This window comes from Camarhynchus parvulus, chromosome Z (assembly GCF_901933205.1).
Source record: "Camarhynchus parvulus chromosome Z, STF_HiC, whole genome shotgun sequence".
NCBI lineage: Eukaryota > Metazoa > Chordata > Aves > Passeriformes > Thraupidae > Camarhynchus > Camarhynchus parvulus.
Genome location: NC_044601.1, coordinates 35,921,847 through 35,941,883, shown reverse-complemented (window position 1 = coordinate 35,941,883; position 20,037 = coordinate 35,921,847). Strand labels below are relative to the sequence as shown.

Below are 20,037 nucleotides of genomic sequence, written 5' to 3'. Positions count from 1 at the left end.
AACCCACATTTGTAAACTATTGAGAAAATCCAAACTAAACAATGATTTCTAATGTTGCCCTCGGGGGAAGGGTTTCACTTCTTTTCTGGAAACTGCACAAACCTAAAAAACTAATTTTATTGTCATTGTTAACCATTCATAGAGACCAGAGATGTATCTAAACCAAACCCTTAAAAAAGAATACCCCAAACAGAGATCAACACTACTTCGTACAGTGAAGAGTTACATTGTGGCCCAGACACTTCCAGGACAAATTCATATTGGAACCAGAAATAAAGATTTATCATGTTACATTACTGACACCTTCAGATAGAAACCCATAATTGTGCAGATGCTTTACAAGACAATGTGTGAATCACAAGGAAGGTAACACTAGCTTATCTGCAACAAGAAGATAAAAAATCATTACTGTCTTAGCTTAACAACAACCCAGTTTCCTCACACTAAACCTGCCTTAATTTTCCTCTCAGGGCTCACCTCATAAGTAAGCCAGACCAAACAAATAAAAAAGGTTTGAATATTACATTTACAAAAGTATTTACAATCAATCACGAATAGCCCAAAAAATTACTCACTGTTCAATTAATACTTTAAATTTGAAGAGGTATCTTTATTTTCTACATGTAAAATTAATGCTGAATACCTCTTTTAAATTAATGCTCTCAAAATTCAAAATAATTCTTTTTATTTAATGATGGAATCAAAACACAATCTTCCACAGCTGCCAGTCTTCTATTCTGGACTTCCATGTTCTGTTTCCATTTTCTTTTCCTGCGGCTGGTAATGAGTCTCAGATAGGTCTACAAAGTCATGGGTCCAATACAAGTAAATTAGGCCAAGATAATGAGAAGAAAATTAATAAATTCTTAAGTATGAGAAGAATTCTTCAGTCTAAGTGGTTTTTTTCTGAGGTAAGTTCTTTTTTGCCTCTCTGACTTCCACACGAATCACTGCAAAAAATTTACACAGTGAATGGGTAGGAAGTCGCTTGGATGATCACATTTTTTCACTTAATCTCACTTCACTACAGTGAGGTCACTGCTAAAAAAGCCCCACAAAATTTAGAGCATGAACAGATCAATGCACAGGACAATATTGTTTTTCTGGTCAAGTAATGATTTTTGTTTGTATGTTTCCTTGTAACCCTGACACCTGTAATGGTATGAATGTCATATTTAAAACCTTAAGTTCATTAATACGAAATCTGTAGAAAAGTAAGCAGCTGTATCCTAAAAAAATCAGTTCTAAGTTTCTATCTTAGTAACTGAAAGACACAATTATTGATGTTCTGGGTGAAACAGCCATACAATTTCCTAAATTCTAACATGATAGTTGTGCCCGGTGGAGCCCATACTGCCAGAATTTTAAGCAGCAAATTTACTGAAATCAACAGTATCTCAGACATAGAGGAAAACAGAAAGTGACTGAAGCTGAATTTCTTTGTGAAAGTATGCAAGCAATTGCAAGTACTTCTAAATAGTACCTATTTCTTGTTATTGCTAGATTTATTTTTTAAATGATTCTGAGTAACACTGTCATAAAGACTGTAATTATCAGGTCTGTGTTTCAGGTGAAAAATCTAAGTCTGAAGCACTTCAAAAACATTCTATGAATAAGAAATTAAATAAAATCACTTCACTATGGTACAGAATGAGCTAAAGAAACTACTTGAAGTACACTAGAAGAGTTAATCATATAAAAAGCAAATAGCAGTGTTGTTCATGTGCTTGGGACAATTGAATGTGTCCATCCACAACAGAAAAAAAAGTAACCCAAACAAAACATTTGTTAAAAGTGCAATCTGTATAATTTTATTTATAAAAGGTAGAGCAAAATATTAATTAATTATATGCAAATGTTCAGTGTTCCTTTGTGGGAACTACATCTTATTTAGCAGTTGCCTTTGTGTGTTCTTCAGTATTGCAATCAAATGGCACTCATACTAATTTCACAATAAATGAAAACTTTCCAATACCTTGTCTCATAGAAGAGAGTTAAGGTTCAGTAATTGAAATTGTGGAGGTAGAGATGTTCTGAAGAAAGAGGAGTCTTATAAAAGAATACACTCAAAAATATTGAAGGTTTTTAAGCATAAAGGAAATTTTTAAAAACAGATGATCATGAAAAAATATTTGCAGCAATGCTTTCCCTCCACAGGTCTTCAGCAGATAGAAAATGAAAGTCACATTCTTCGCCAGCTGTGAGAAAATTGATAGCTCAGATTTCTCTTTCCACTTTGACCATGTCTTTAAATGCCACTTCTAGTATCTGCAGTCACTGCTCCTCTTGCCATTCAAATCCATGCAGGCAGTCACTCCCTGAATCTTCTGGTGTGAGTTTCCCACATGTTTCTTAGATCTAATTCAGACTGGTCATTGATGTGCTACACACAGAGTAATGTTTTCTGATTTTCTGTATTTTCAGATTACCTGTATTTCAATTGAAGTGATCAAACAAGTCATTAGACCACCCTTGTTCCATGTCAAAGTCTTTCCAAATCTTCTTTTGATTTGATTATTTTCAAAAATTTTGGCTCATGCCCACAGGGAATTGAGAACTTCACTTCAACAAGATTAATTTCTCTGCTATCTTCCAGCACTTCAATGTGCCTATCACATTTTCAAAGGTTAACAGTTTATCCTCAGAGAAACAGGTAAGCATTGTCAAATCTTTTCAAAGAAGGAAATACAGATACAGGTGTTATTGAAATATAGATATGGATGTTATTGTCCCAGATGATCACTCAGACCATCAGTCTGGACCTCTTAACCATTGTACCAGCTGAGCCTACTGTAGTCATCCCCAGGCTCATTATGATTCCTTGCTTAGAACTGCAAGCATAAATGAGTACCAGATAAGCTTTTACTGTATAAAGAAGACACAACAGGACACTAGCCATTTCTCCTTATTTAAACACAAGTCAGTCCTCCACGTATCTATGTTTCTCTCTCCTACTATGTTTGTACATAGTAGCACCACTTCTCTGCAGCAAGGTGGTTGCAGATAAAAGGTGAGAGGAAGGGAATGTGATATAAAAAGAAAAATGTAACTTAACAAAAATAGATTTGTCAGTACTGGCTCACAGACACACACACACACAAAAATCTTCAAATATGAAAATATCCCCTGTCATTTCCCTACTCTCCTTGATCTGCTGCAAAGTTATGAGGGGTCATTTATAACAACAGTGACAATTTCTGCAAAACACCATAGTGTGATTGAGGATGAGAAAAACACAGAGAGAATGCCTACACAATATACATACATGGACATAGCCTGAATTTTTTAGTTGACACTTACACAGGGAACAATCTGGGGGCAAATACCCCCTTTGCTCCATACTTTCTGTATCACTTACCCATGTGTTGTTGCGTGAAATCAATCTGAACCACTAGGATCTTTCATCTCCCCAGTGATATCTAGGTTTACATATGGCATAAGGCAATGGTGAATCAAGCCTCATGATCTTTACAGTGAATTTTGCCTCAAGAGACTACATGCAGTCACTGAAACAAAGCTCAAAGATCTTGTTGAAATAGCACCCAAGTACAGGTAAATGCAGAAATTTACAACTTAAGACTGGCTCATAGCACTCCTTCCTACAAAATGGCTTTCAGATTAAGAAGAAAAAGCTAAAATCAAACTAGTTTGCATGCAAAAAAAATGGTGTGCAAGAATATTTCTGAGCCAGTGAATTGTGTGCATCTGTGACAACTGAGGTAGATTTTTTTTGTTGTTGTTCCAAGTATGTTTCAGCATATACTTATGGTCTTGGCAATGCTAAACAAACTTGTATCTTCAGTCTCTTTCAAGGCAGGCATTTTGTCTAAGTCTTTGACACTGTAAGTGCATTCTCTTCATCCCCAGGTTGTGCAGGCTTGCTGTTTCCTCTTAATGTTAAAAATGAGTATCTCAGTCCTCCTGCCATGCTAAACAAAAAAGAATGAACAGTGGTGTCAAAGATGTCTGATGTTACAGATGTAATTTCATACGTACATACCTTTCCTTCTGAAGAGCTAAAGAACACCAGCTATCATAAACTAGGAGTACCTAGGAATTATGTAACCCATCTGAGAAAGCAGCCCCAAGCAGACAAAGATCAATTATCAGTTGCTCACAGATTCACACACACAGGGCACCATCTAAGCACAGAAAGTAACCACTCACAAGTCAGAGCTTATATTCAATGGGCACAATTCATTTAGTCAGTGTTCTCACTTCCCACACCACACCTGACTTTTACTTGGAAGCCTCACAGCTCAGAACTGCTGCTCATAAAAAATTCCACACAGTAAAACTGCAGGTGTATTTCCACAATTAGGCCTTACCACAACAATATTTAATGTCTGAAAACAGACATGAAAAGACATAACTAACTGTAATGACCTTTACATCCTGAGGCAGTGCTTTGTCAGGCCAGTAGTTTCAAAACTGCGTCACCGAATGAGTCCAATCAAACAAAATATAAAACTAGAACTCACTGAGAAATTTTCAGCTTTAATAAATAAAGGCTACTCAAGTTTCACTTACCAAATATTTAGCCCTACAAAGTTTAACATGGAGAATATGTAATCTCCACCAATCAACATTCCGATGTAAGCAATGGATATATTCTGAAAGGAAACAAAAATCATGCATTTATTTAAATCAGATTTCATCTCCATGAATACAAACAACATCAACTAATTCACTTTTCTAAGGAAATAGTTATACTGTGTTGCTGACCACTCTCAAATCAGCCTTTAAACTAATTTTATGGATGTCAGCCTTGTGGATAATGTAGCAATGAAAAGAATAATAAAATCAGTATGTTTTCTAAATGTATACAATGCACAGTAACTTTCTAGGGGAAAAAAAAGCAATTTGATATTAGGCAAAACGGACCTAAGGTCACCTTTTGATATTTATTTTTTATTATCTTTGGAATTCAAATCTCTTTTCTTAAAAGTGGGTTTTGGGTTCTCCAGCATAAAAAGGATACCTTAAAGTCACAGTAAAAGTTCTTCATTATTACCTTAAGAGGGTTATCCACTTACTTTTCCAACTAAATGTGCTCTGAAATCACTTGGTACAGGTTCAAGACAGGCACAGCTTAAAGTTAAAAATTCTACCTCTCACCCACCTGCATCAAGTTTTGGAAAAATAGACCCCTAAAGACAGAAGGAAAAATGTAGAAGTGCGTGATCATTTTACCAACAGTTCGTTGCTTTCAATTGTTTTAGCTAGTCTGCATAATGACATCTGTTTCCACAAGTCTCTAATGGAGACAGATGCATCATAACCTGCTTCTCAACTTTAAAGCTGTTCAAAGAGTGAAAAAGACTATTACAGCTAAGAAAATAGAAATGGTCTTGCCCTGGCTTAATGGTTTGATGCAGACATATAAAATTTAAAAGAATGTTTCCAGGGCCACAGGATGAAAACTACTAGATTAATCTTGCAGCTTTCAAAAAAGAAAAAGGATGTAGAAAGAGAAGTACTGCCCTCCTTTTGCAGATTTTGTTACGGTGAATTTATTGTTCTCCTTAGTCATGGAAGGGAGCACTTTCAGTACTGTTATTCTTGTTAAGCTAGGCTGAATTCTGAAAATCTTTTGCCCACAGCTGCGTAAGTTTTGTCTTTTCTCTTTCAGCTTTATAATTCTATGTTTCTCTCCAAACTGGCCTACAAAAAAGCACATGGGTAGTCAGGGATGTTCCTAGACATGCTGTCCTCATCAATACAAAGCAAGATGCACAGTTTTAAGTTAAACTGAGTTAAAGAAAACAGACTCTAAGGACACCAGGTTCAATTTTTAAGATATGCATATTTTGGTGTTGGTCGAATTGACCAGAATTTGTACAAACCAAAATTAATCCGTTCAGCTAGAACACAGGTTCTCACACCAAGGCTGAGGCACTTAACCATAAAGCACACTCCGTTCTTCAGCTTAGTCATTATTCTGTATCTATAAAAGCCCTACATATCAGCTACAAAGGAAATTAGTTTAGCCCAAAGTAAAAGTTCGCCTGGATTTGCATCAGGGCATCTTGACTAACATACAATAACCTAATAAACAAGAGAGGCACAGGATACTCCCTGATGAAATGTGGCTAAATGTACACCTTTTAATTAAAATTGTTCCAGTTTCTCTTCTAGAAGAAATAAAAATAGATCAATACTAACAATGTTTTCTGGAGCATACCTGACTTTGAAGGCAAGAGAACAGGGTCACTTTGTGGTGTGACCTTGCTTGGCACAAGCAGTGTCTCTTTTGAGTTTCCATCTCAAAGCAGAATCAAGATCACTGCTGAGCCAATGCTCTTTCCTGTCTATTTGAGCATTTTTATTTCCCTCTTCTGGTCCATAACTCACCTTGATGGCACCAACTACTGTTGTTGTGAGTGCAGAATTGTAATGACTGCACAGGACAGTAGAATACATCAAGAGAAACCTAAACAAAGGAGAAAATTTTATAAATTCCTCCCAGGGAGCTAAGAAGTTTAACATTACTTCAAGATATTCAACATTATCTAGATCAGTATTTTTCCGGAATCTATAATCCCACCTGTTTCAAACACTTGTAAAAGAATTTCTGTGAATCTCTAATAATGATGTGCACATACAGAATATTCAAAACATATGTTAAAATATGCTACTTGAGCTCTAGCAGAGTCAACCCTTTTCTCTGTGTTGTTTACATGTCAGTGTTTGAAGTTAGTTTGACCCCTTGGTTATGACATGGAAGAGGAGAACAGGATGCAATTCCTTCTTCCTTTGACTCTGCAGTTTTAACAGGAACAAAGCATTGTTTCATTACTTTTAAGTCTCCCACACTTTTCCAGCTACTTTGAAGAACAAACACACTGAAACAGTTCTTATACTCAAGGACTTACATGCTATTAACTGCAAAGTTAGATTATTGGAAAAGACAGACAGAAGAGACAGTACAGAAAATACAAAGCTAAATGTCATGTTGCTCAGCACTGTACCATGAGGTCAAAAATCCAGATAGCACTGAACAGTTATTTACACCATCAGAAATAATTAAAAGTCAAGACATAACCCTGGGGGAAAACCCTTTTTCTCTGAACTTTAATGTACCTTATTAGTGAGTCTTGCATTTGAGATTTGCAATTTGAAACACTGACATGGAAACAACCTGCTTTATTCTCCCCATATCCTTACCCCAACAAGCAGGAAAGAATAAATTGAAAGACAAATAAAAAATTTGTCCAGTGCTGGAAATGTGTTGCCTATTAAAAAGAGAGAGAGAGAATTATGTGTTATATAATCAACTGTAAACACATATAAAATGTACTTAATATGAAAATATGTAAATTCACAAAATACATTTTATTCATACCAAAATTATGAACCACTTATATTACTTCTGGGAACAGTTTAATGCACCTAACTTGACAAATAGCAGGATGACAGCATCCCTGATACCTAGACAAGTACTTGTAACATGTAGAGCAGAGCAGATACACAAGTGCACACTGTAAGCAGTGAACACGAACACAATACAAAAAATTGTGTTTTTCTATTTACTGACAGATACTAACACTGTGAATAATAACACATAATAAATAGTGTTGATGTGAGATGGACAGAAACAGCAAATACATAAATAATTCCCTCTAAATCTCTTCCACAGCACAGATTCATTCATGAACAATTTTCATGGCCCAAGTCTGTGTTTTGAGCATTACTAAGGTCTCTCAATAACAAATATCAATGAAAAGCCTCAATCGCTTTGAAGTAACCTCCCTAGTGAAGTGCAGCAAACAAACACACAGTCCCACACAGCCACTAAGAAAATGTCACAGATTCTTTTCCGTCTCTAGCAACTCCTGGATATGCCTCATTTTAATCTAGTTAGTTTACACTTGCTACATAAACAACAAATTCAGCTAAGGCTGAACACATCCCTGAGAAACAGAATAAAGGCTGTTAGTCCATGCTAACAGCCAGCTGAGCCTCCACCGTGTGAGGTAATAGGTAAAAAGGATCTTGAGCAGCTCTGCCCTACTAGAATTTTGCTGGTGTGCAACAACAAGCTGCCAAGTATAACAGAGAGCCATTCTGGGGCTTCCTTCCTCTTATATTGCATCATGCTTTCCTGTCCCCACAGTGAGCCAGCTGGTGGAGGAGAAATTACTAACTTGGACATTCATTCACAAACTGTAATCTCTCCAAGATTACAGAACTAGCTAGAGGAGTAGAAGCATGTCCCTACCACATGGGGGTAGGGACAGACATGGTACGGTTGCTTTGACTTCACAGCAGAAGATGTATGCTGTGACGGGTCAAGGCAAGAAGTTCTGCCAGGTGAAAAACTGGTCTGAAAATCTGCTAAATAAAATGGTTATCTACAATCATTTGCTGACTTATGATCAGTATTTTTCCATTTTCTCTGTTTTCTCTGTAATTTGATTTCTGTGTGTCACACTGACACTAGTTATCTGCAACATTTAATAGTACTTCTATTTTTAAGTGACCAAACCATTGTGATGCACAGCAAGCAAAATGTATTTCCTTAATAGATATTTATTCTCTTCAGGTAACTGAGCATTAAGATGTTTACAGCAAATCAGCCAGTGGGCACAACACACTCCGTATTTTCCCCTGAAGTAAACCTAGCAACAAGGTAAAGTTCTCTGACCAGGTCTACCAAAATATCTCGAACCCTGTGTTCTGGAAAAGCAGTTGAAATCTTACAGCTATAAAAACTTGGGCTCTTTTTCCAAGATAGGCAGCGGCTGCATTTTCCTAAACTGGCACAAGGTCATGCTGGACTGATGACACAAAGAAATTTCACATTCACTGCAGACCTAATTCTATCACTTTCAGGGAATCATAATTTTTCTGCTTAAAGCGGAATTCTAAGCACACAGTGACAAGATTTTGTGAGTTCAGGGCACAACAACATACAACAAAGAACATTACAATGATTTATTACGCCCTCTAAAGAATTTTCTGTGGCAAATGTAAAACATTTCTAGAAAGGAATAGGAGTGACTAGACCCATTTAACTATTCCTAAAAAGGCAACTCGGCAAGTCTGAGGGAGCCAGGAAAACCTTCTGGTCTGATACTTTATGTATCAACACATACTGCCTACAGATAATGTATTAGGATTACCTGGGGAGAGTCTTGCATTGTGCATTCTATGAGAATGCACAATGTAGCTTACTAAACTAGACTGAGACTAAACAGAAATATGCCCTGGACATCAGAATGACAGGAAGACTCAAAGAGAAAGACTGAAAATTGTCTGTATAGTTGCAATCTTGTTTTAGAGCATGTGGCAAATCACAGTGCAGCTGGATTCTCGACCTTTTGTTCAAACTGGGTGTACCTGAAGATACCTTAGTTCCTAGACAAAGACTCAAATAAGGACTATCACACAAATTTAGCTTCTCCTTAAGTGAATACTCACAAGTTCTTACCTGTGAAGGACAAGTGTAACTCACACTTTTCAAACTAATCAAACTAGGGAGAGTTTTTGAGGGAGAATTACCTCTTCAGAAACAAACAAAAAGCCCCTCTCACTCCCCAAATGAAATCTGAACAAAATAACATTATCAGTCTGAGATACGCAATATTGCCACTTACCTGCTGAAAGTCTCCAGTAGAAAAGCTAATAATAACTGTTGGAATCACCATGAAACAAGCATTATAAAACAGGACACCATATTTTCCCAACTCCTGTGAAAAACAAATATGGCATTTGGTATTAAAGGCCACTTGGGAGCAAAATACTACCTATTTCTCTAGTAATTGTTCTGACATTATTGTCAGTGAGTAAAGAGATAGAATACATCTCAATTTAAAATACAAACTTGCAATCCTTTTATTCAGTGTTTCATACTAAGCTGAAATTCCACTCCACTCACTGTGTCTGTGCCTCAGCAGAGTGTTACTGCTCTGTTATACCTTGGACACTTTCTATACAACTCTAGGAGCTTTCAAAAGCACTGGTCCAGAAGTGCTTGTGTTGACTTCACATAAGTCTCTGCCTGGCCAAGGAATCACCTAGTCATTCTACTACAAATCAACCACAAAAACATGTAACAGGAAAATTAATGAAGTTTGACTCATAGATAGAGCTCTGTAATCACTGGTAATTGATGTAACTTTATGCAACTTAGGAGTTGCCATATAACCTGTGGGTTAACTTGCTTGGCACAAAGGCAGGAAAATAGGAGAATGAAAAAATAACCTTCCCTTCCTCCAGATTCAGCCATGCTGCTTAGAAAATCTCTGCAGCCTATCTCTTCTCCTGTATTTTGCAGAACATTGTGAGGCTGTTAAGTGCTGCTTAAAAATAAAAATGCAATCTAGAATCGACAAAGATGTCTAAGATTATTAAAAGACATATATTTCTGCTGTACAGAGTGAACCACCCAAGTCAGAAACCAAACCTCTATCCAAGACTGCTCTTTGCTATGGCTTAGTATGTTACATGGCACTGCATTTGAAGAGCAGCCTGCCCAACACTTACGTGAGTAATGTATATCAAGATATCACCTAATACCTTGTCACACCTGCTCTTGCTGAAGACTTGCTTTTAGATAACTGAAAAAGACTACAGTTACTGTGGTTATGACTTAGGCTGGACAGTTCTCTGTTTATTTTACATAAACCTCACATAACATGTTTCTAGTCAAAAAGTCATCATCCTTATATATATATGTATCAAATTTAGAGGTAAACTGTTTGCTTATGGTTTGCTTTTTTTTTTTTTTAATAACTACAAACTCTGCTTAAAAGCCTTGGGAGAAAAGAAAATACAGTTCGCTTACTCAAGCCTAGCCAGAGATAGAAATAACAACTTTTTCTAGGCTGTTCTCTATTAAGAATTCATATATCAACTGGAATGTGAAAGTAAATTAAGTTATTTATGAGTTCATAATGGTAAGTACATAAAAGTCATATAATAAGTAGGTGTCCTAGGGTCACTAATGTGGTGACTTTATGATACTGAATTTTATCCCCATTTGTCTGTTTAGCCTAGAAATAAGTTTTGTGCCTTTAAAACAAGATCCAAGAGTGAAGAGGGGGAAAAGGAGAAGAGGTGTGTCTGAGGCAGCTGTATTTAAGAACACAGAGGTAAGAGCTTCAGCTCTCATTCTCGGTGTGTGTTGTCTGCAGCACCGACAGTGGGAGAGAGTTCTCCTTTGCTTTTAGTTATTTTTTTTAGCTAGCTGAGGCAGAGAAGTTCCCTAGACTGTAGTTTTTCTTTTTCTTGGAACTATTCAAACCTGCTCTGGACTGAAAACCCAGGAAAACATCAGGAGCTCATGCCTGTGCTGCACCAGGGCCCAGGACACGGCCTTTTCTAGCACCAAAGGGATTGATAAGAGACTGAGCAAGCCAAGCTACACTCCATGACAAGGACTCTCTCTCTCTGAATTTGCCATCTCTTCAGTTCCAAAGCTTAATATTATTTTTTTTTCTTTCATGTTTGTGAGTACCTTGGCTGTTGAATAGTTTTTTCCACTTTTCTCCAAGGAAGTTTATCTCTGGACCAGGTAGGGAGAAGGGCCACTTGAATTTGCTTTCTAGAGGGACCTCTCCCTAAATTTGCCCTAAACCAAGACAGTAGCTCACTGCTAAATTCAAACCAATCACCCCAAGTTACCTTTGGATCAATTTTCTGCTTTGTATAAACTCCATTTGCTGCTGTGAAGATATCATTTAGCAACACAAAGATATAGCCCTCCAGACTGAAAGACAGATCAGACCTGGGAAAGAAAGAAATACTATATTGTAAATAAGCAAAAAATATGCAATGCATTGCATTACCTTGTCTACCAAGACAAATATTGTGAATGAGGATATGCAAATCCCATGAACTCCAGCCAGTCACAGGTTTTCCTTCAAGCCTTTTTTGTAAGTCAAAGTACTTTACATTTCTCCAGTCACAGGACCATCACAAATGAAACATCAGAGTTTCTAATGCTCAGTGTGAAAGTGGCAGGAAATGTTCCGTTTTCATCCAGAGAAAAATTCCACCCATCTCAATCCTGATAACCAGTCCAATTATAACTGAATTTACTTAACTATTTCTTTTACTACAGGAAGTGACTAGGGAATAAAATCCAACTGGTTTGTATGTTTTTCAGACATATTGTCATCCTTTTTGTTTTGACCAGTTACCTCATCAATACAGGGTAATTAATTTGATAGGACATGGCTCTATCTCTGTCACATCACATGGAAATTATTTACCCTTGTCCATAGCAAAGCCAGGAAACAAACAAACAAAACATTAACTTTCCAGGTAGGTAAAGGAATGTTCAAACAGAAAACAGAGGACAACAGCATACAGGTGCTTTGTAACCATTATCTCACAATGGAACTTAAAAAAAAAAACAAAAAAAAAAAAGGGGGTGTTATGATTAAAAAATATACAATGTGTAACTCCATATTTAACATCCAAAATATCATTCTTTTTATCCAGAACAAGAATATACTTTTCCAAGATTATTAAAATACACTGATATCATGAAATAAAAACAAGATTCCTCACACAGTTTTAACTTGCTTCACTTATGATCCTGCAAACATGGAAAACCTAGAGGTGGAAAAAGACACACCGAAAGACTGTCAGCAGGAATTAGATTTTTTCCTTTGTATAACTGCACCTCCCAGTGATGTCACTAGAGAGATTTTCCAAATCAAAACTTTATCCAGAGAAACTTATCTCCACTTAGGTTTACTCGGAATTAAACAAGGAAAAAGTCCTCCTGCTGTCTCTCCCCTCAAAATATGGCTTTGTATGAGAAATTAAAACCTTACCCAGCGGCTATGAAAGCCCCAAGAATGATGGCAAATACGCTGACTATAATATTCAGTGGGTACCGTTTCCTGCAGGCAAAAATTGAAACAGTTCACATTTTCATTATTTGAAGCAGAGATTAAATGGCTGTCTGCCTGAAAAGTTTCAAAGCAATTAACAATCACAAAACATTTAATAGGAGGGCAAAGTCTTGACAACCTTACAGAACTAATGTGATTGCCCATGTGCCATGCTGTCAGACCTTGGCCCTGAGAACGGAGATTGAAAAAGCACTCTGAGCACCCTCTTACTAGGCAATTATAAAAGTAAAGATTAAAGGTTCAAAGTAACAGCACTGAACCAAACAAATTTAATGTGCATTGATATTCATAATAGACATATTTCAGTGTTGTCCAGCAGTCCAGTACATCTCTCATGCAGTTTTTCACACCACCTCTGTTGAGGAATATGCTATACAGCACACCATCTGGATTATTTTCAAATAGATACTTATTTTGAACTCAAACTGAAACTTTTTACTTGAAAGGGAAAACATGGAGCTTATGGCATTCTTCACTACCACATCAGTGCTGCCACAGAGTAGTAAAAAGGATACTGTAAATCTATTAAAAGGTTTATCTATTAAAAGGTATATCTACACCACTTTATTTGGAAATACCTTAAGCATTCATTTTTGCATCGTACTGCAACATGCCTCACAGATATTCCCCTAGTCCTTATTCTGTCAGGGTAAGACTGAGAGAGAAGATCCTCAAAACAAAATGTACAATTCTCTTGAAGAAACACTCTTGGAGAAATCCTGAGTGTAAAGGACTACACCTGTGGACCACTGTCCCAAGAATAAAGTGCTGAGCAGGCTCTAGATAAATTAGGCTTTGATCATAATGACTCTCAAGAATAACAATCCAAATCTTGTTTCAAAAATCCTGATATAAGCCTGCACAGACTCTCTAGAGTCCTTTCATTTTCAGTCCTGAGGAAATCCACTGTGTCAGTCTGCACCAACACAGCATTCTCCTCCCAAGCTTTCCACTGGTTAGGATGTTGCTTGCACTCACAGGCCACATTGATGTTCTCCAGCTGAGCATTTATGTACATCTCACTGACTCACATTTTTTTTCACTTGCTTGTGGGAGTCTTCAGGCCAACAGAAGACAGTAAGTTTTGCTTTCCCTGGGAGAAGTTAAAACTACAAAAGAATTCCAGAGCACTTCCAAATATGAATCACATTAATCAATTAACTGCTGCTTCAGCCAAATGCAGATGACAGTTTAGTTGGGCGCTTTTTGCAGTTTTAGCTTTCCCCTGATCATCACTCTCATGCTGCCTGGGTTCAGATTCAGCAAGCTGGTTTTCTCCTTGTGAGCTCATTTTGTGAGTCCAGCATCAGTCATGTGGATAGAACTGTGAAGTTCTGGACAAAGTACGATGAATTTATACTCCTGTTCCTCCAGCTCAGTACTACTGAAATTAGCGATCCTGAGCAGCTAGCACAACCTTCTTAATTTCTCATGAAAAATAACATAGGAGTCTGTAAGTAAGGATTTCTCTGATCTAAGAACTGGTAAATACCATTTTGCTTCATTAACCTGGTATATTTTCAGACTTGACCCAGACAGTTACTCCACATAAGCAGACTGTCATGCTATCAGCATTCTTTGGAGACATCAGGATCTGTCTGTGTGAAGCAGTTTAGGAGCCTCCAAGACAAGACACAAACATAACAACCGAAAGTGACTGAGTTGTGTCTGCTGACCTGAAACGCATGTAACAGTCTAGAGAATGAGATATGAAAATGGAGGCAAGTTGATTTTTTCCCTCACTAAAATGTATATATCTATGCCTTCAAAAAAGCTACATAAATCACTTTCTTTGCTTTTCTCTATTTGTAAGTAAAAATCACTTATTCAATTTTCTGATGAGATGACACAAGTAATCAATTTGATGTGATCTAAAGTAAAGGAATCTTAAATGGAAAAAAAAAAACACAACCCCAAAAACAAACAAAAAGGATCACCCAAGTATGATGATTTCCAGCAGTAAAGTAAGTGGAATGGTAAACTTCCTGAGCACTGTAAACATCGGCAAACTGTCAAAAAAAACAAAATAAAAATCCAAGCATAGTGTCAGATAAATAGCATTCTTATATTCTAACTCTTATTTTACTAACCCAGGGGATGGAACAATTAGTCCAGGAATAAGAAACCAAAACAAATAGCAAATCATTTAGTACATATATATGAATGTCAGTCTGACATGCACATTAGACAACCAAATCATCGAAAGATAGCAAGCTCTGCCAGTTAGTAAATCAGTGCAACTGGCTATGTTTGAGGGTCACTCTGCATTACTGAAATGGAATACAGTAGATATTTTTTACCTAGCATAACCCTTATGAAATAATTCTTTCTGCAAAATTCATAGACATAGTTAAATAAAAACTATTTCTATTGAAACTTAAAAGGAGAGACACTAAACTTTTCTCTGAAAACATGTAACAGAAATAAAATACAAAGAAAACATGCTTAGTAAACAAGCTGTACTTTGAAAAAGTAAAATAAATCCATGACCAAAAAATTAGAGGAAATACAAGAAACATGAAAGGTGGGGCCACAGCTGCAACTACAAACAAACTTCTATTTTTAGCAAGATATTGTTGATCTGCATGAAGTAATGCAGTTGGAAACCTTTCTGGGTGAGAAAACACTTGCATCTGACACTGTAAATGTGACACCATGGCCATATGGACCAATTAATCCCCTGCTAAAGATAATTATTAACAATTGCATTAGTAAATGATACAATTCCTAACACAATGTTTAAAAACTTTACAACAGATATTTTGAATTTATACATGGGATCATCTGCCCCTTCCAGACAACCTAAACAAGGTGGAGAATTCAATGATGTAAAACAAGTATTATATATTGTACCAAAATGCAATGTAACAAAATATTAATGGTAGGAACACTGCAGGCATTTTAAAGTTTCCGTTATAAAAATTAGTTAAAACTAGTAAATCTAAAATAGGTATACCAGCCATAGCAGAGGGAGAAGGTGCACTTACATACCCTACTAAGCATTTAAATTTACAATCAGAGAAAAGGGAAAGAAAAACCCAACTTTTACAGTTTCGAAATTTCTTTCATATTCAAAATGGCAGAAGTGCTACCAGGCACAGTACTGCCTAAGTCTTAATGTCTGTTTCAGTGGAACAGCTCGTGAACACATTCAACAAGGAGTTGCAGAACCAGGCATCTAGTGTTCATATCTGGAGAACATTAATTCTATAAATAAAAAGAAATGTGTCATGGACATATTTTATGAAAAATCCTTTTGCTAGGATTTTTTCTCCTGAGAAGCTGAGAGGCCTCAGAAACAAAATGTGAACCATAATTATTTGCTGCTGTGGAATGCAACAGGTGCATCTTTGATTGGTCTCATGTGGTTGTTTTTAATTAATGGCCAATCACAGTCCAGATGTCTCAGACTCTCTGATCAGTCACGAGATTTTGTTATCATTCCTTTCCTCGCTAGCCTTCTGATGAAATCCTTTCTTCTATTATTTTAGTATAGTTTTAATATATAATTTTCTTTAAATATAATATATATCATAAAATAATAAATCAGCCTTCTGAAACATAGACTCAAAATTCTTATTTCTTCCCTCGTCCTGAGACCCCTGCGAACACCACCACAGAAATGCAAACAAATTAAAAGTAATACACTGGGGGACCTCATCACTCTCTACAACTCCCTGCAAGAAGGGTGCAGTGAAGTGAGGGCAGTTCTCTTCTACTGTGCCTACAGTGAGAGCACCAGAACATATGGCCTTCAGATGAGGCAGGGGAGATTCAGACTAGATATTAGAAAAAAATTGTCACTGCTAGGGTGATCAGGCATTAGAGTGGGTTGCCCAGGAGGTGGTGGAGTCACCATCCCTGAGGGTGCTTGGATCTGGCACTGGGTGATAAGATTACTAGTCCAGGGTTACAGTGGTAGTGCTGTTTACAGTTGCACTGGATGATCTTACAGGTCTTTTCCAACCTTGATGATTCTGTGATTCTGTGGTTCTACTTTCTTTCCTAGCATCTGTCTCATAGTTATGAATTGCACACAAACCAGTGTATCCTGCTGTATCCTCTAGCTGTATCCTCCAGTCCTGGTGCAGCCATCATGCTTCTGTGCTTGTCTTCCACAGAAAATAGAGTCATTCATTCTATCTGCATTGCTTACACCTTTTTAGCACTAGCATGGAAGCAACTCTCATGGGTCTAAGCTTACAGGCTCATGGCAGTCAAGGCACTCTTCAGCAGTGCTCCCTGACAACCACCACCCCCCCAAGCACCACCACCAACCCACTACACAACAGTTTTTCATCTCTTGGTGATTCCTAAATATCTGCCATGACATCATGGTACAAACATTTTCCTTATGCTTCTTCCTTCAGAAACACAGTTTTCCAACTCTGTGGTTGACACCCAGGAAAAGCAGGATGCTTGGGTGTGTGGCAAAAGTGTAAGCACTTTCATGGTCACATAGGAGCACTGTGATTTTATGTCAGTACAGGACTGGCTAAGCTCCCCTTAAAGGAAGCAGACAACTTGCAAACTGATCAAATGTTTGTGTAAAAATTTCATAATAGTACCAGGGGTTTACAGACAGGCAGACAGACAGACACCACATGGATTTAAGACTCCAGACAATGCTCTTCTTTAGGGTTTCTTTTTTACCCCACAAGAGAAAAGGGTAAAATCCAAACAGTCTACTTATAACTTCTACTTACTGTACCTGAGCTTGCTGGTACTTGATAATCCACTTAAGTGGTTTCCAACATAAATCAGAGGCAGAGGAAATAACTGTGATAAAATTAAAAGCATAACTCAGATTATTTTGTTTAGAAGTACTATTGAGGAACTTTACTTGATAGAATTTGATACCTGTCATATCAGATGTACTTTTATGAAGAAAGAGGCGTTTTTTAACAGGAAAAAAAGGCAACTATGCTGTAAGATCATCTGCAGCTCCTATTTATGTGACTGGTCATGACCACAGCTTCACTGATGTCATTAGAAGAGCTGCAATTTACCACTAATGAGACTTAGAATCCATTTAGCGTAAATGTTAATCACTTTTATTCTAATTACTACAATCTTCAGATTAATATCAATTTCAACATTTAATTTTAGATATAAAAGTAATAATGACAACAGCATCTAAATAATCAAGTGAAGAGGTGGTATAAAAAAGTTAATAAACAATAAGTATGCTGTGCTCTTCTACATATTCCACATATATTAATACAGCTGGAAGTTGCAGCATTTTAGATTAACCCAAAAAAATTTGCTTTGTAAGATACTAGAAAGGAAAGTTAAGTAATTATGAGTAAATTAAACTTTGCTTCCAGCAAAGAGACTGACTTGCACAGAGATCTATAGTCCATAACACAATATAGAGAAACAATAATGGAACTTATGAGCCTTAAGAAAATGTACAAGAATACATTAATCCCTACAATTATCAGCTGCAATTCAAAGCCATTAATTTTCCTTTTACAGAAAAAAATTACAGCATCACAGAATGGATAAGGTTGGAATTTGCAGAAGATTTAAACTAATCAAAGTAATCAATGGGGACAAAGGCAGGGTGTACATTTGGTCCCATTCGCTATCAGTCAAGAGGGGCTGAAATGGCAGAACGACATAACAGATCCTCTATCCTAATGTGTAATAGTTGCTCTTGTTTCTAAACGGGGACACTTTGGAGGACACTAAAGTCAAAGGCTATTCATTTTTAAACTTTTTCTGCTGGGAAAGCATATAGAGGAGTAGGGTGTATTTAATCTATGTTAAAAATGCTGTGTTTCTTTCACAGCAAGAAAGAAAAAAGTAAAGCAAAAGTTAACTGATAGTCAACTGAAGTTAACTTTTAAGTGAAAGTCACAGTAAAAGTAAACAGGAGTATAAAGAAAGCAGAAGTATGAGTAACAATAGATATTCAGCCTGCTGGCATAAGTTTGCAAAAATTTTGTAAAGCACAGTCTCATCTGCAGACTTTTATTTAGAACATTTTAGTTCATTTAATTTATAGGCTGGAAACAGAGCAGACATTATATAATCTTTCCTCTGAAATTCATTCCATTGTAAAGAGAAAATTACAACATCCAGCATAACAGCAGAGATCAGTGAATCATTTACTTAAAAGGGTCAGGAACTTCAAAGTTTCGTCACTAAAATAAGCATTTCACTACTTTAAAACTCTAGCTGAGTGCACTGAAGACATAAACCAGTTGAGGAGTGAAAAGTAATGATTATCTTAGTGTCAAAGCAAAAGTTGACAAAAGGATAAGGAGTTGGACTAAGGATTCCTTAAAAAGTAGAGAAATCAACAATGAGCAATCCAGCTGATTCACTATGACTAGTCAAATCCAACACCACAAACACTATATAGGTCCTGGAAGCTAAAATGCTGACTGCTCCCAGCCAATCCAGCAAAGTCTTCCAAACAACAGATATTGTTAGGATAAAGAAAATACATGCTCTATTTTTTAATGCCTTTGTATATAAGTTAAAGCGAAGACAACAGCAGAGAGGGAGCACAGCAGGACTTGGGATGGAGGGAAGAAACTTCTTAAGGTCTCAGTAAGTTATTTATACATGGAACTCAAAGCTACCCACTGGGAAACCTTCTTTCTTATTCTGGAATAATAAAGGATTGTCCATTTTATGAATGACACCACAGATTCTTCTTCAAGACTTGTACATGTAGAAATGCCAATGATTTCAACATGCATTAAGAATGAACATTGTGAGACATCCATCGTAAACCTCACACTGACAGGAAGACAAGACATTCTGCAGTAAAGATGTGGGCTTGAAAAGCTATGCTATCTGATCCCTGCAGCAGGACTGGAAACATTCCTTGTGTCCTGGAGCAAACACAACTGATAATCTGCAACAAGACATAAACATACAGGCTAATGCATCAAAGAAACATTCCAGCAACATTGCATAGATGCAAAAATCTTTGAGGACTGTTGCTGTAGACATTTTACATCCTAGTTCCCAAATTCAGGTAAGAGGAGGTCCTTTCACATTTGTTCTATCCTGCCTCTTTAGACCATATACATTTAAGGTCTGTATAATGCAGCTAGTCGCCACCAACAGTATTTTCAGTGGGCATTATTTCAGCCCCTCCTATGGAACATAAATGTTATACTGGGAGTCAGCTGTTGTTCTGGTTTCTTAT

General features: G+C 36.8%; 1 protein-coding gene across 1 annotated transcript in view; it reads right to left on the bottom strand.

The window, feature by feature from the left end:
• Nucleotides 1-65: 65 nt before the first annotated feature.
• Nucleotides 66-20,037, bottom strand: part of SLC35D2 (solute carrier family 35 member D2) — a 25,100-nt gene continuing 5,128 nt past the window's right edge. Inside the window, exons 4-12 of the mRNA XM_030968561.1 lie at nt 17,581-17,648; nt 14,807-14,878; nt 12,789-12,857; nt 11,629-11,731; nt 9,600-9,692; nt 7,168-7,235; nt 6,355-6,433; nt 4,531-4,613; nt 66-3,929 (exon numbers count right to left, since the gene is read on the bottom strand). Coding sequence (XP_030824421.1) covers nt 3,827-3,929; nt 4,531-4,613; nt 6,355-6,433; nt 7,168-7,235; nt 9,600-9,692; nt 11,629-11,731; nt 12,789-12,857; nt 14,807-14,878; nt 17,581-17,648 — 738 coding nt within the window. The 3' untranslated portion in view covers nt 66-3,826. The remainder of the gene's footprint in view (nt 3,930-4,530; nt 4,614-6,354; nt 6,434-7,167; nt 7,236-9,599; nt 9,693-11,628; nt 11,732-12,788; nt 12,858-14,806; nt 14,879-17,580; nt 17,649-20,037) is intronic.